This window comes from Symphodus melops (assembly GCF_947650265.1).
Source record: "Symphodus melops genome assembly, chromosome: 4".
Lineage (NCBI taxonomy): Eukaryota > Metazoa > Chordata > Actinopteri > Labriformes > Labridae > Symphodus > Symphodus melops.
In genome coordinates, this window is record NC_136694.1 from 19,741,522 (window position 1) to 19,756,659 (window position 15,138).

Here is a 15,138-nt window from a genome sequence, read left to right on the forward strand (position 1 = left end):
GGGCTTTTCAAATTATTTCATCTTCTTCCTATTATTTTGAATAATCGATGAAGTCTCCTTACCACACAGTATAAAACATTTAAAATGTTTTACACATAACAGCCTCCTCTGTTGTGACACTGTTAGTGCAACTGCACATGTCTGGGCAAAACACACAGTGTTGTTATGGCTCCCTATCACAGACCATGTGCATTTGTTGGCAAGCAGAGGGGTGGTGTTGTTAGAAAACAAAGACCCATGACCACTTACAAGGTACAGTAATATTATCAGAGACTGCTAGCGTCTAAAGCCCACTGTCGAGACAACTCAGGTGTAAGATGGATTTATTAATTTATTTTTATTCAAGTCAGAGACATTACCTGGGTTAGATGACTTCCTGCCTTTTCAGCTGCTAAACACAAGACAACAATGACACCGATGACAGTACAGCCTCGTTAAGTGTTAAATAATATCTGCAGGGACACACGCTCAGCCTCTTGCTCGGTCACTATCTCCTTTTGCCCTTCTTAGTTGCTATTTGCGATGCTATTCTCCCTGTTGAAAGTTGTTGTACTGTGAGATCAACTTTGAAATATGAAACTTTGACTATATTAAGGTGGAAAAGTTACATACTATTGCTTTTGCATACTATATACTTCTTGTTTTTTTATATCCATTGAATGATTAATCAATGTCTTACTGCTGGAGTGTGTTTTTTTGTTTTGTTTGTTTATGTTAACTGTGAAGTTTTAATCTGATTTTATAACCAACACTTGGTAGTCATAAAAACATTTGGTTTAACCAAACACTCTCACACCTCAAAGTCTCAACACAGCCTGTGCTACCGGGTGTGTAAATACTCCTGTGGCAATGAAGGAGCTTCTTGAGTCTGACAATGATATACTGATGTAATCCTGATCCAGATACTTCTGTTCTCTGTTAAGTTCCTCACCAAAAATCTTCCCTCAAAAATAGTTCTTTCCCTGTGGTGCTGTTAAAATGTCAGATGTGAGAAAAGCAACATTGATGAAGATGTTGAAGCACAGTCATTACCTGTGGGTTTCTCTTCTTAGGCTACTGCATTATATGTCTCTCCCTGAACACTTTGATATGTGCAGGTTGTGCCTGCAGGCACTACTCTGGGCTAAGGGTTAGTGTTAACCCCTTTTGGAGAAAAAAAAATTAAAAATCCATATTTTTCAGTCACGAAACTCTCTGAATGATGTACATACATAAACAAACATAAAACATATTTCTAATAATGGAAAAGGTTGATTTTTAATAATTGAATAATTTTAAGCAGTATTTTTACTACATAAAAAGGAAATAAAACAGTCTTATTTCTTGGGAGGTAATTAGTGTAGTAAATAGTCAATAAAGTCTATGTTCTGTAACACAGTTTATTCAATCAGTTTGCTTAGACTGTGAAGAGTAATCCCTTTTTGTTTTTCTGGTCATGTTCAAAGTGCTGCAGATACAACGGAGAATCAACACTGCTTATCATGTGTATCATTTTTTTCTGTTTTCTTACAGTGCTTAGTCAACTAATTTTGAAAACAAGGAAAAAAACAAGTTGAACTGCAGCATGACAAAATGTCAACCATCTAATTTAGAAAATGCAATTTCTGATTGAAAGAAGGGCAGACCAAAAAAACTGCAAACAAGGAAAGTCGCACTTGCTAATGTTAAAGCAACAAAGCACTGGTATTGTTGCATTATAGAAACTGTGCACCTTTTAATGTCTCAGTGTGTTTGTCAGAGAGCTCACTATCATTATCCTGCAGTCATGAAATAAGTGGTTTACTATAAAGCATCACATGGAGATTTGACATTTTAGACGTTTCAAACATTGTAATAGATGTGCAGCTAAAAATAGTCACACTAAGACTGCAGCTATCTACCAGCTGGCCAGCTCCCTTTGAAATATAGTTTCCCTTTTCATGCTAATATTAACCCACTTAAAGTAAATTTGCAGAAGAGTCCATTCACTCTTTAATGGACTTCTAGACTTGAGTGATATTGGAGGATGTCTTTTGAATTCTACATCTGCCACAAAGGAAAAGAAGAGCAGCAGCTCCACATGTGAGTGAAGGTTATTAAGTAAACATCACTGTAATAGCATGATGGTGACATCAGCTTATTTCTAATTTGTGTTCAATACAATCAGCAAATGAAAGCCCCTGGGGAGTTTGTTTTTGTTGCTGATTATGAAATTATTACTAATGGCTCTTTATGACTGACAAAACCACCAGCAGCAATCTACTACTTACATAGCAGGGTAGCTGAACAGTGCACTTCCAAAGCAGCCTTTGTAAACATTCTCCATGGCAAATATTCACAGTGAGTGATACAATTGGCTGTTCAGGACATTTTGTCAAAAGAAAAATATTTCTACATGTACGGACCAAGATCAACAAAGGCTAAATCATTTTGTTCACAGGGAGAGGAAAACAAGCTTCTCATAGGGTTTTTTTTTTTTCCTAAGTTATATTTTGGGCTGATTTGTGCCTTTTATTGAAAAGGACAGCTGAAAAGTCACAGGAAATATTGGGAGGAGAGAATGAGGAATGACATTCAGCAAAGAGCTGAAGCCACAGCGGCTGCAACATTGAGCACCGCCTCTGTACACGGGACATGCGTCACAACCGCTAGGCTATCTGGCTCCCCACCTCATAGGAGCTTTAAGCAATCAAAGAATCAACCTTTTGTAAACGGTTTCAAGCTGAATGTTTTGTTTGTTTCAAGTATTACTGCAAGTTTTGCAAACATCTAATGATAGCATTGGCTGTTACTGGTGATATGAAAGATACATTATGTATTATTACTGTTTGCTCTTGTGCATTGTTGAGAAATATGTGTTTGTCATTAAATATACCCATCATTTGTTTGGACTGGCTGTGATTGACCTCGTTCTTTTTGCATCAGTTAGATCTGAGACAGCTGTGGCTCAATGGTTGAGCTCTCTCTGAAGTTAAAGGTTTAATTCCCACTTTCTGCAGACTATATAACAGAGTTCCATTGGAAAGGTGTAGAAACTCTTTGACTGGTCAGAAGACTAAAAAGGTGCGACATAAGGCTATCAAACTCATGTTGTGCACCGTTAACCCTTTTACTTTTATCTGCACATTTGGAAATAAAATAGTTTGCCTTTTTCAGACTGTGTTACATGTTACACATAATCAGCAGGAATTTAGTTTAAGCATAAAACAAAAACTGCAATCTAAAAAGTACATTTGTTTTACTAATGCTCTTTGTTTCATGAAGTGCATAATAGTCTCTGTTCAGTCAAGAGCAGTGCACATAGACCCTCTGCTGGTTGTCTTTGGTATTACAACAGCAAAGGACTAAAGCAAAAATAGTAAGAAGCTATTAAAAAAACAGCAATGAGCCTGCTGACGAATTCAATAAGATAAAGACAAGGAGAAATTAAATATTTTGCAATAAAATATGTTTTGAAAAAAGCACAAAAGGTGCAGTGGAGGAGCTGTGGATTTGTGCAGGGAAAATAACTCTTCACAGTGTGCCGTGTAAACAGAAAATATGAAGTTGTGTGTGTGTTAATGTAAAGCCTTCACATTCCTGTAACGTTCATTGAACAAGTGTTGTCGTTGATTAGAGTCAAAACGGGTACTCATGCTACTACCTAACAATTAGTCAGTGGAAATTGTAATTATGGAGATGTGAGGGGTTTGATTGTGATTTTTGCGTCGTCTTTAACCTCTTTCATTAGCTGTTTGCTCATGTGATGCATACTCTGTTTCAAGTTGCATTATTTGGACTTCATATGATAATAAATATGGACGACAGAAGACAGTCCAGAATAACTGTGAAGAAACTAAACCTCCATCCAGTTCCACTTCCATTCAGGGCGCTGGATGGTCTGTTGAGATTGAAGATGAAAAGCACTCTTCACTCCGGCCTGTGCCTGTGCAGTCACTAGATCAAAACCCTGCTGCTCACCTACTGAAATAATGGAGCCACTTCTTAGGCAGCGTTCTCCAGCGCCATCATCAAAACACCAAATGAGGACACATCTCCAAGAAGAATGTCTTTCATGCGTTGTGTAGAGTTCAGAGTACTTTTAAATAAAGAAGCACTGAACCTGCATCCGAGGCTCATGGCAGCACGGCAATTATTTAGGGTGGGTTTTTCTGTTTTCCTGTAAATTGTCCCTCTCTATATATGTGTGGTATATTTCTCCACACATATTTCTCACTCTCGCTACTCAGCTGTTTCTTGATGGATAAATTACAACCTTATTATGATCTGGCCTCTGTGACTTTAATAGCAGTCATAACTCATTACTGCCTGCAGGGAAATGCTATTTTTATTTGGACAGGCAGGTGAAAGCTGGAACTCAGTAATGGTTCAGGGATCAGTAGCTGATGCTTTCTGACATGTGGGCTTAACTCTGCTTTTCAGAGGGATTACTTTATCATTCACTATTTAAACAACAGTGATATTTCCTGTTCATTGGCCTGTGCCTCGTTATAGTTATAACTACTCTAAATAAACTCTTAAAAATGATAATTTAGAATGTATGCCTTTTTTCTATGGACTATGCATCAATGAATCAATCATTTATTAGCTCGATTCCAGCTGTCATTTGGGTAAAAGGCAGGGTACACTCTAAACAGGTAGCCAGTCTAAGAATAATCAGGATCCTGGATAGCAAGTCAATCACAGGAGACCACCACGTAGGTACAGACAACCACTGACACTCATGGTGCATTTATGTAGCATTGGACACATTTGAAAAATGCCCGACCCGCCGACATGACGTCAGATTTGTTATCACATGGGAGACAAAATATGTATTGGTTATATCAACAAACATTTTATTAATTCATTTATTTCACATCAACTTTTTGCTAAAATGTAACTTGTACACAGTTACGTTCCAAAGACCTTTATTTTTATTATCAACGCTGTTTATTGCTGTTGTACTTTTCTGAGCTGAAGTCACATGAACACACTAGAGTCGGAAGAACAATTTCCAAACTTGGAAACTTGGACAACCCGAGCGGCACAGAAATGCAGCGTCACACAAATGGGCAATTACCAGCGGCCAATTAAACTAAAGACTAAGGACTGTGGAAGAACACCAACACTAACCACTTCACCACCTTGCAGCCGATGAATAAATTCATTTTCATTTAGAACTCAGTCATAATGTCAGGACACATAAAGAACAAGTCTAAACCATGCTCTTTGTTTGACTTTTTTCACAGATAATCCATGAATAGCCAACTACCAGGAAACAGGATATTCCTTTTTTAATGGCAGTTTTTGATAAACATGTTGAACTTGTTTTCTACAAAAGTGTTATTTTTAAATCACATAACTCTATCACTTCAGATTAATTCAAAATTACATAACAAAATTAATTGACACAATGATTCCTAAATTCTTCTTTTGAAAGTACTCGTTCAATTTGAAATACGAAGCTTGTGGCCTTTTTTTCTCTCCTCTTTGTATGTCACACTGTCTCCAGGTTTCAAATGCCGTATGTTTGCACACCAACTAAGCACAATGTGCGGCTTGAAAACTGCATGCTCCATGACAAACAGTGTCAATTACTCTGGGACACTTCCCATATTTTACATTGTAGGAGAGAGAAACTTGATCCTCTAGTTCACTGTGTGTACGTGTTTAATCACATCCTGCTTTCACAAGGAGGAGGAGAGCTGACACGTTTTCTTTACATATCCAAATAACCTGCTTCCACGAGGCAGGATTGAAGGAATTATCCGGGAGTGTGTTCACATATGATTTGACACCAAAGCTCAACTGTTTCTACATTATTTCTTGTTGACAGGAAAATAGCTACAGCGCATTTCAAAGGTGTGCTGAAACAGAACGTCCTCTGATCGAGAGCAAACATGAGATATCAAGGTAAGGTTTTGCTTTATCAGAAAAAAAACAAGTATTTGGTTTAAGATTTGCAGATCTTCATGTGCCTGTACTTTACAGTGTATGCAGTTGTTCAACTTGTTGGTGTTCTTGCTGGCGTCCTCTTACTAGCATGGGGTGTTTGCATTACATTTGATCTAGAAAGTAATGCACTGCATTCTCTTGGTGAGCCCATTTATGTGTATTAACATCTTCATTGAGGTACTTTATTTCATTTACATAATAATAATACTTGTGTGCATTCATTTTTTTATAGGGTTTGATGTCAGAATTCAAAACAAATCTGAATCTACAGAAGGTAAGTTTAAATCTGGTAAACCTTGGATATATCACAACTTAGATATTGCTCTATGTGCAAGTAAAACATAAAGCCCTTTACTATCTGCATTTCAGCTGCAAAAAAGTGCAGCCTATCACAAGTTTGTCCCCCGAAGTTTTTTCCTTTCCATATCTGGAGTGGAGCAGCGACGGTTGTTGGGCCAAAGATCTGCTTTAACGGTAAAATGTACGTGTTGAATGTAACAGTATCCTCAATAACTTAAGGGATAGCTCAGTTTTGTCAAATAGGGTTGTAAGGGGTGCTGCTTAAAGGGAGGTGCTATTTACAATAGATGACAGCCCAACACTGACACTATACTGCTGCAGACAGGATCACAAAAAACATGTTCAGTTTAAGTGTAAGCTACATTTTTTGGATACTGTCACTGTTTGACTTTGGTGTAAGACAGGCCTTTCCTTCTGCACTTCTCTTTTTTAGTATTTTCTATTTTTAAATCTGTAGGCCTACAACAATTCTGTACCACTACGCATAGCATATTATGAAAGTAGATTGGTTCAAAAAAAGTGCCAGGGTATACTGAAATCAAACTTCCCTTTTCTGAAGATATCCCAGTTTGTCTTTTTTCTTTTTTTTTTTTTTGACTATTCAAGTCCATGAGCATCCTGGTGTGCATTTAGATAACACCCTGTTCAGTTGTCTGTTAAACGTCACAGAAAGTTTTCTACAATGGGCGCTAAGATGAACACGCACAACACTGAGACAACTCCACATCTTTTCTAATTATTTTGCAGAGCAGGATTTTGCAAAACACAAACCAAATTATCCAGCTTACTCACTACTGAGCTTTCCAAACTATAAGACTTGTGAAGACTTGTGAGTGAATTAAACAACTCACCAAAACACAACAATTAACATATATCTTAAACAGATCGAGTTAGAGGCTTCAGTGGAGCCTGCTGAGAGGTGAACACAGTTCATTTTTAACACATCTAATACAAACTAAAGCTCATTTTATAATAATACATGGATTATCTTTCATCTCAGATTTCATCTTAGATTTAATACAACAAATTGTACTTAAATTAAAAAAAAGAACGTCGAGATTCAAATCCTTTTGTCCATTATGCACATGGGAGATGCATTGTTAAAAAAAAAAAGTAAGCTACTGTTAAAAAAAAGTAGCTCATACTTAAAGTACATTGTCAATTAGTTATGTTTCACTTGAGTACATTTTTAAACTGGAACTTGTACTTAAGTAAAATGTTATTACTAATTATCTTTATCATTAACTTTTATTTAGTACAAGTAACTGTACTTGAGTAAAATATTTTAGTACTCTTTACACCTCTGTACATTAAAGTACTTCAATCCTGTACCCAAAGCAGCTTCAGTATAAACTCTAGCCAGCTTGCCAAACCTTGCTGTTGACCTCTGTAGGTGGTAAACTTACTATTCCTAAGTGCCTCGTACAATCCCACTTAAAAAAACAGAACTGGCCCTTTATGATGAAGTGAAAGGGGATAAAAAGCCGATTAAAACTCAATCTTTTTGATATCTCAACAGCATTATGAGTCATGTGTTGAATAATGTTGGAAATGGAATCAACATTGTGGAGATAAATGGTGAGTGACAACCACAGAACAAAGTTTACAAAGTTTATTGTTGTCAGCACAATTGTTTACTGGACACATACAGAAAGTAATTTGACATTAAAAGTTTATCATTAATCTTCCAGCTTGTAATACTATTTTTTTTTTAAAGTAATATCAATAAAACAGATGATTAACTTAGAATCACATGATTACATGAACAGCATGGGATTTTTTTCAGTCTGATATGATTAAAAAACCTTTTTTTTTTTCTTTTTTAAACCAATTTTAGGGGAAGGAGTTGTGGAAAAATGGGGCTTTCTAAATATGGAAATTGGAGGTAGGAGTTTCTATGAATACTTTAATCCTGTTTTGAATTTTCATGATGCTTAATTCTTAATTAATATTGCTGTTCTTACTTTAACAAAAGACAAAGATCATATATTGAGATACTTAGAGGCAATAAAACCTGGAAGCATCGTTTTGGCAGCCTCGTACGTAGATGTGACTCCAAAGTAAGTGTAAATCTCAATGATTCGCCTGTAAAAACAATGTTAGACTACAGAATGTGACGTTTCATCTCCTTTTGTGGCAGAATGACGGATGAAATGAGGGAAATATTTGAGGGAATGGGAAGCTCTGTGATCAAAACTTTAAACTCCCATGACAGCTGGGTGTTTGCTGGAAAGGTGGGGATGAAAGAAAAAAGCCCGTTTGAAAAGGTAAATGTGTCTGTAACTGCACATGACGTCTTAAACTAAACCTACAGTAAAAATAAATAAGCATGATGATTCATGTTCAAACAAATGTACTATTTTCTGTTCCTTTAACAGCTGGTTGTTAGCGATCCACAAACTAACATTTATGACAAATGGCCAGGGGTGGCGGAGGTGGGCGGCTGCTTCCCAGCGTTCCTTGATGAAGACAAATCAGATGCTCCTGAGACGGAAGAAAATATTTGATGGCAGTTTATTTCATGTCTTAAAACATAATACCGCAACAAAAAAACTCTCTCACTCAGCTGTTTGGACATAATTTTTACAACCAGCAAAGCAGTTAAGATATATTTACTTTGTTTCACCAGTGTGCAAACAAATTGTTCCCAATAAAAAAAAAGGGTTCTGCACTTAAAATACCTTTCTTGAAGAAGAAAAAAGTCCAAGTGTTGGATGTTTACATGTTCCTGAATTCCGTGCTATTCTTCAATTTCATTTAAGCTAACTCCGGGCTAGAGTTAGCTTAGACTTGGAGTCTGTAATCCTTTGACCTGACATATTATGGCCCACATTGTGGTAAAACATTGTGGGGTTATCGTTAGCATAGCATGCTTACAAAAGATAACAAACTACTAACTAGCTCATAAACAACACAACTTTCTTAAGTGGGTCAAGCTAAACCCTGAACACTTTCTGGTTGGTTATTTGGCTAGCGTGTCCTTTGTAAATGACTTTATAAGCTACAGTAATGTTATGAATAAATGACCTGATGGTCTGTTAACTAAAGCTTGCTTGCTTAACTTAGCATGACAAATTACCAATGCCAATTAACACTAGCTTATTCAAGCTATCTTATTGTTTCCTAGAGCCAAAGGTAAATCATTTATTACTTAGCTTAAGGTATTATTGTTTAACAGTGCCATCAGTTTAGCGTCTCAGGTTTGGGCCTACACACAGCATGAATACAGCATGAAGTGTACATTTTTTACGGATCATAAATTCACCTAATGCACGTTTGTCATTAGTGAGTCTAGGCCTTATTAAGAAATGAACAAAGTTCGGCTTGTGTTTTTGATAATATTAGACAATATATAAAATGTTAGAGCAAATGGAGGAATATGTGATTATCTACAAATATCATAATACATGTTTACTTGTTCTGCTGACAGTTTTGTCCCTCTGAGTAAACATTTGTTCTGGTCCTTGGAGATGGAGGTCCATTTATCATTTAACTGTCAATAAAAATCACGTGAGAAGTATGTTTGACCTGTTTTATCTTTTATGTCAGAGTTTGTTCCAAACTTTCTGTGGAGGCTTTTTCTTATCCGTACTTTTAAAATGACTCAGGGAGTTATTCAAATGAAACCACACTGCATGAACTTCAGAGGGGAAATGTGTCTCTTTTATATAAGAGACAAGGACTCACACAGCAGAAAGGTTTGGAAATATAATGCTGAAGTTATCGTATTAATGACAGAATACATAACTCAATCTTAAAGTAAAAAATAACTACAGCTCGGAGATGTATTGTATGTAGTCATGTATAAATTACAATATCTACACCTTAAAGGTAAAAATGTGGAGGATCAATAAAAAGGCCTAATACAGTACATTATTAATTATCATAACTTGATTTATGCAGCACCTTTAAGAACAGACCTTTACAAAGTGCTTTGATACACAAAGCAAAGGCTTACATAACAAGCATCCATAGTCCTTTGAATCATGGAGCATACTAAACATTGCAAAAGCAAAGATCAATACGAATAAATGCAAATTAAGTACCGGTATTACAATGTGAACAAGGGGTATTGAAAGTCATTTGAAGTAAAAGCAATACAATTAAAGGAGTCCACAGTAGGATAAGAGCAATACTGTTAAGAGGACGACAACATCACATTACAGGAAATAAAAAACAAGATAACAAACAAATGTATATAAGTTGAGTAAGAAGTTAAAAAGCAATAAAAGACTGTTAAAGCAGTCCATCAGAAGAAGGGCTATTTGACTGGTAAATATACTTCCAGCATTTTCCAGCCAGGGGGTTTCCACTTCATTGCTGCACTCTGGCAGCATCAGCATTGGTCCAAACACAGAGATGTTTCTCTTATCTGGCATCCTACAGTGTGCTGCAGGAGAAGGGAGAGGCAGAGAGGGATAGAGTGACCTCAGTATTATTGAAAGTCTGTCCACTGTGAGCCCAGAAGGTGTCTGGATCCCCCTGACAGCAGATATGGGAGTCACCCATGGCAAAAAGTTAAGTTTGTTGATTTTTTCTATTTAACCTTTAATTTTTTTTCTTTGAGACATAAACCAAGTATCTTTACTAATGTCACTATAACATAATCTGGCAGAAGCATCCATGTGGCTAAATTACTTTCTTGGCATGCCTTGTTTGTTTGATTAGAGATTTTAAATAAGAAAGAAATGCAGACATTTTTATAATATTTTCTGGCTTTACCTGATTTGACATCATAAATTGGAATTAATTGTGTGTTTTTTAATAACTATAGAAATTATTTTCTCTATTATTGTTGCATTTTACCATTTATTTCCTGAAGACAGAAGGCGCTTAAACCAAACACGTCTTTCAACAGTAAAAAAACAGAAAAAAGCCTTTCCAGCCCTGGAGAATGGGCCTGAGAGAGTGTTTATCCCGTCACGTCCTATTAATTCTTCTCCACACATATCCACTTTCAGAGATTTAGCCAAACAGCATGACTCTCCCCTCATCAGACAAACAGCAGCCAGCAGCAGAGTTGCCATTAAAATGCCTCATTTAGATTCTACTTTCTCCTCAATCTGACAACTTACTGTCATCTTGTTTAAACGTTACTTTTTTGCTGATTTTGTTAATTTCATCTGCATTTCAACTAATGCCAAGACAAGAAACATTAATATGGAGCACGGACAGATTTGATACGATATTACTTTATTGTAAGACATGGCCTAAAAATTGTTCTTGCATCACAGTGGCTCCATTTGCAACATAGAAATTAAAGACAAGATACAAAGTTAGGAAACATTGTAACAGTGAGAAGATTCAAACACCAAACTAATATTCAAAGGCATTAAACATGCTTTGATCTGGAATTCAGCTCCACGTGCAAATATCACTGTAACTGTAGATAGTGCTCAGAGAAAAATGCACAGATTTTTTCTTCAAATCACAACTTTCATCGAACAAGATTAAATAATATGTTTCATTAATGAGTAAAGCCCACAGGGAAATAATCTTTTTCTCAGATATTTATTCTCCTCAAACTCTAGCCAATGAAAAGCTTAATAAGGATCAAACTGTGTTTTGTTTGATGCAGTCATTAATGAGGTGGCAGCCCTCCACCTCGTCAGCCTAGCCGCTCGCTCACTTCAATGAACGTGTGGAACGAGACGCTTCATTTATCTGCGAGCATCATAATGCTGCTTTGTGTTGCTCACGTTGGCTGTCAATTGCATGAAATTGTATTGATCTCAGATTTCTAACATTATGAGGAATGTCGCAGTTTCTTCTACTTGTTAATGTAACTTACTTTTATTTTGAGTAGGAAAAACATCAATGTTTGTGATGTGTTTTTACTGTCGAGTTTTAGTTTAATTACAGTACACCTGTAATTGGCCATTTTTAACAGAGAGATCTCCGACATTTTCCACGCTGAGGAAAGAAACACCTGAACAATTCTGGTGAGAAAACTTTGTGATATTGTTGATTCTTGCACCTTTTCTTTTCACCTGTATGTCTTCCAGTACCTCAACAATGACCCACAAGAGATCTTTCTTGAAAACCAAGTATTTATGTGGTAAAAGTAATGTACTTTTACACAAGTAAAAGATCTGCATTCGTCTCCCACAAATGTATTGTTGTTTTCTGTGTCTTTATATAACTCAGGATGAAAATGTGAAGAGGTTACAGAAACAAAAAAATTAATTGCATGATTATATACTGAGGCACAGAGTCAAAAGAGGTGATCCAGGATAAAAGTCAAGAAACATACTATTTACCTTACATTACACTGATTGCCTACAGTGACATTCAAACATTCATAATCTTTGCTGATGTCAGTACAGTTCTGACATATGTCTCTGTGAGCACTGTCTGCATGTGCTTCTGTCAGCTGATGTGTTAGCACTGAGTATTATAATGTTTGTAGTACTTGTGCAAAAAGTGGATGCTATGGAGAAACAGTTTCAGTCTCAGCTTACTTAAAAGTTAATGTTACTTTAAAAGTGTTTTACGTCTGCCCTGGAAAAAAAAAAAAAACCCAAACTGGTGACAATGAGCTGATAGTGGTGTTTGTTGGTGTAATGCCCAGTGTCATCAGGTAATGTTTTCACTGCCCTGTTGTCTTCTCAGAGGTATATCTCATACATGTGACTTCAATGCTGCTCACTAATTAGAGTATCTCAACACACCTCTCTCTCTCTCTCTGTCTCTCTAACACACACACACACACACACACACACACACACACACACACCTACACACACCTACACACACACACACACACTGTGGTGGCTATCATTTTCCTCATATGTATCTAACTCTTTTGCTGCATTGTTAAAATTATGTATTTCTTGAAAATCACCAAAAGAATTTCTCCTGACAAATTAGTCATAGCAAGTTTAAGACATTGTCAGTTTAAGCTGCTTTGGTTCTCATATGTAACCAGCTGAGTGCTACTCTTCTTAAAATGAAAATGTTACATCACAAGGGGAAGTTGAAACAGAATACTTATGCTGGAAAGAAAATCCAAACTCCAACTGTTTCTCCATAGCCTCAGAAATGCAGACACACAAAACTGAACATCCGGACTTACACTCACAGTTTCAGGCTCCCCATCTACAGACTGAAGTGGAAAGCAGTGATCTCATCATACCCCGAAAAACTCTCAATCCCTTAACAGCCTCAAAGAGCCACAACGAGCTCCACAGAGAGCTGCGTCTGACCCACAACAGGTTGGAGAGACTTCCAGACATTCATTAATGCTCACAATTCAGTTTGATTGTCACAGATCATAACATCCTTCTGTGTTTCTGTCAGAAGAGTGCCGCATAGAGGAAGGAGTGAGCTCCAAAGAGCTTTAGAAGAGAAGAAATGGGAACAAAGGATGAAGGCGAGCAGGGATCAGGAAGAGACACAGAGGAGCGGATCACCGCTTCAACAACAACTGTTGTAAAGACAGAAGGGGCTGGAAAAGGTTTGCTTTGGGCACGCTCGATTGTTTTTCCAACAAAAAAACAAAACACGTCCCATCACCTCGGAGTTACAGATTTGTTGTCCAATTATCTTTTCTGACACTATTATTTTTATCATAAAACCAACATTCATTTCCACAGAAGACTGTTAATAGGTGGGTACTTATGGTCTTGTGGAGTATCAAGCTGTTCTGTCGTCTGCCACCAGAGAGCAGTTTAGTCATCGTTCTGAACACTGCGGGCTTGTCATTGCTTCCAGAGTAGGCTACACCATTTACCTGTCAGACACTGCTGTGCTTGGATGAAAGCCTTTTAAACGATCTAGTTAAGTGGACATACAGAGAAATAATGATTCTGGTTATCAGAGAGAATTAACTACTATGGATTGTGTGCCTCTTTGACATTAGCTCCAAATTAGATTTTTTTTTTTTCACTTTTCCACAGCTGGGGAGAGACAAAAACAACAACTAGAGGTGCCAGAGTTCCTCCAAGTTAAGGAAAGATTGAGGAGAACTTCTGTGTTGGATTCAGGAGAAAAATGTGTCTGATGACAGTGATGATAGTCAATGTGTGTCGTCAGTGGACAGAAAGCCCAATATACTGTTGGAAATAATAAGTGGCTTGTTTACAAGATAAAAGGTCCCCTTTGGAAAAGCTTTTGTTTTTGTGCAGCAACTGAGAACCAGATTAGTCATCAATAGTCGCTATACAACTTTCTTTCACTTTAAAGTAAATATAATCGCTATATAGACCATTGTATTACATGTTATTTCATGTCTTATAAGTATGCAGTTGATGGTAAACAGACTTGAGCTTCGTCATGTTCTCTTCATCCGGATACTCAAAATGCTTCTTACACTAAAGGTCAAATTTACTCACTCATGCCACATTCACACACTGTTGGTAGTATGTGGTCTTGTTTAAGTTTAGATTTCCCTTCTTGTATTGTTTCTCATTCTTCCCTGATGTTGCGTGTATCCTTTGTGTTTCTTTATTTAAATGTTTCCTAGTTTAGTCTTTAGTGTTTCCTGTATTATTTTGTCATTTACTATCCTCATGTTTCAGTAAGTACTTGTTTACTAGTGCTCTTTTGGTCTTTAGTGTTTCCTGTTTTATTTTGTCATTTACTATCCTCATGTTTCTGTAAGTACTTGTTTACTAGTGCTCTTTTGGTCTTTAGTGTTTCCTGTTTTATTTTGTAGTTCTTGTTCTTATTTTTTCTTGTCTTACTTCCTTCCTTTGTCTTGTTCCCTCCCCATTGTCTCCATTTGCCCTGATTGTCTTCACCTGTGTAGTTAGTCATGGTTGGTCCTCATTTTGAACTTTTATTTTGAATTTTTGGAAAGTAATCCTTTCTTTTTGCCATTTTAAATATTTGTATAACAAATAGTTATCTGCAATTGTTTTCCTTATTTTTCCAGGGCCTGAGAGTCTGTCTAGCTCCAGGTTCTATCACACTACATAACAT

The 15,138-nt window shown here is 36.7% G+C and overlaps 1 protein-coding gene across 3 annotated transcripts; it reads left to right on the plus strand.

Moving 5' to 3' along the window:
* Positions 1 to 5,852: 5,852 nt before the first annotated feature.
* Positions 5,853 to 8,984, plus strand: LOC306822210 (protein FAM3D). Of its 3 annotated transcripts, none has more exons than XM_079341071.1 (9): positions 5,853 to 5,874; positions 5,962 to 6,057; positions 6,149 to 6,190; positions 6,286 to 6,397; positions 7,736 to 7,794; positions 8,054 to 8,101; positions 8,192 to 8,276; positions 8,357 to 8,483; positions 8,595 to 8,984. In XM_079341071.1, exons 1-9 carry the CDS (start codon positions 5,862 to 5,864, stop codon positions 8,721 to 8,723), a joined length of 711 nt encoding a protein of 236 aa, XP_079197197.1. In that variant the 5' UTR covers positions 5,853 to 5,861; the 3' UTR covers positions 8,724 to 8,984. The 3 variants fall into 3 exon arrangements, with proteins under 3 accessions (XP_079197197.1, XP_079197198.1, XP_079197196.1); XM_079341072.1 differs by having other exon boundaries at positions 6,004 to 6,057; XM_079341070.1 differs by lacking the exon at positions 5,853 to 5,874 and having other exon boundaries at positions 5,881 to 6,057.
* Positions 8,985 to 15,138: the final 6,154 nt, after the last annotated feature.

Excerpts from the sequence above, each read along its gene's own strand:
- LOC306822210 (XM_079341070.1), top strand. The coding sequence starts at position 5,934 with ATGTGCCTGTACTTTACAGTGTATGCAGTTGTTCAACTTGTTGGTGTT. Across the intron at positions 6,398-7,735 it reads ATCTGCTTTAACGGTAAAAT|CATTATGAGTCATGTGTTGA; the intron begins GTACGTGTTGAA and ends ATATCTCAACAG. Across the intron at positions 7,795-8,053 it reads CAACATTGTGGAGATAAATG|GGGAAGGAGTTGTGGAAAAA; the intron begins GTGAGTGACAAC and ends AACCAATTTTAG.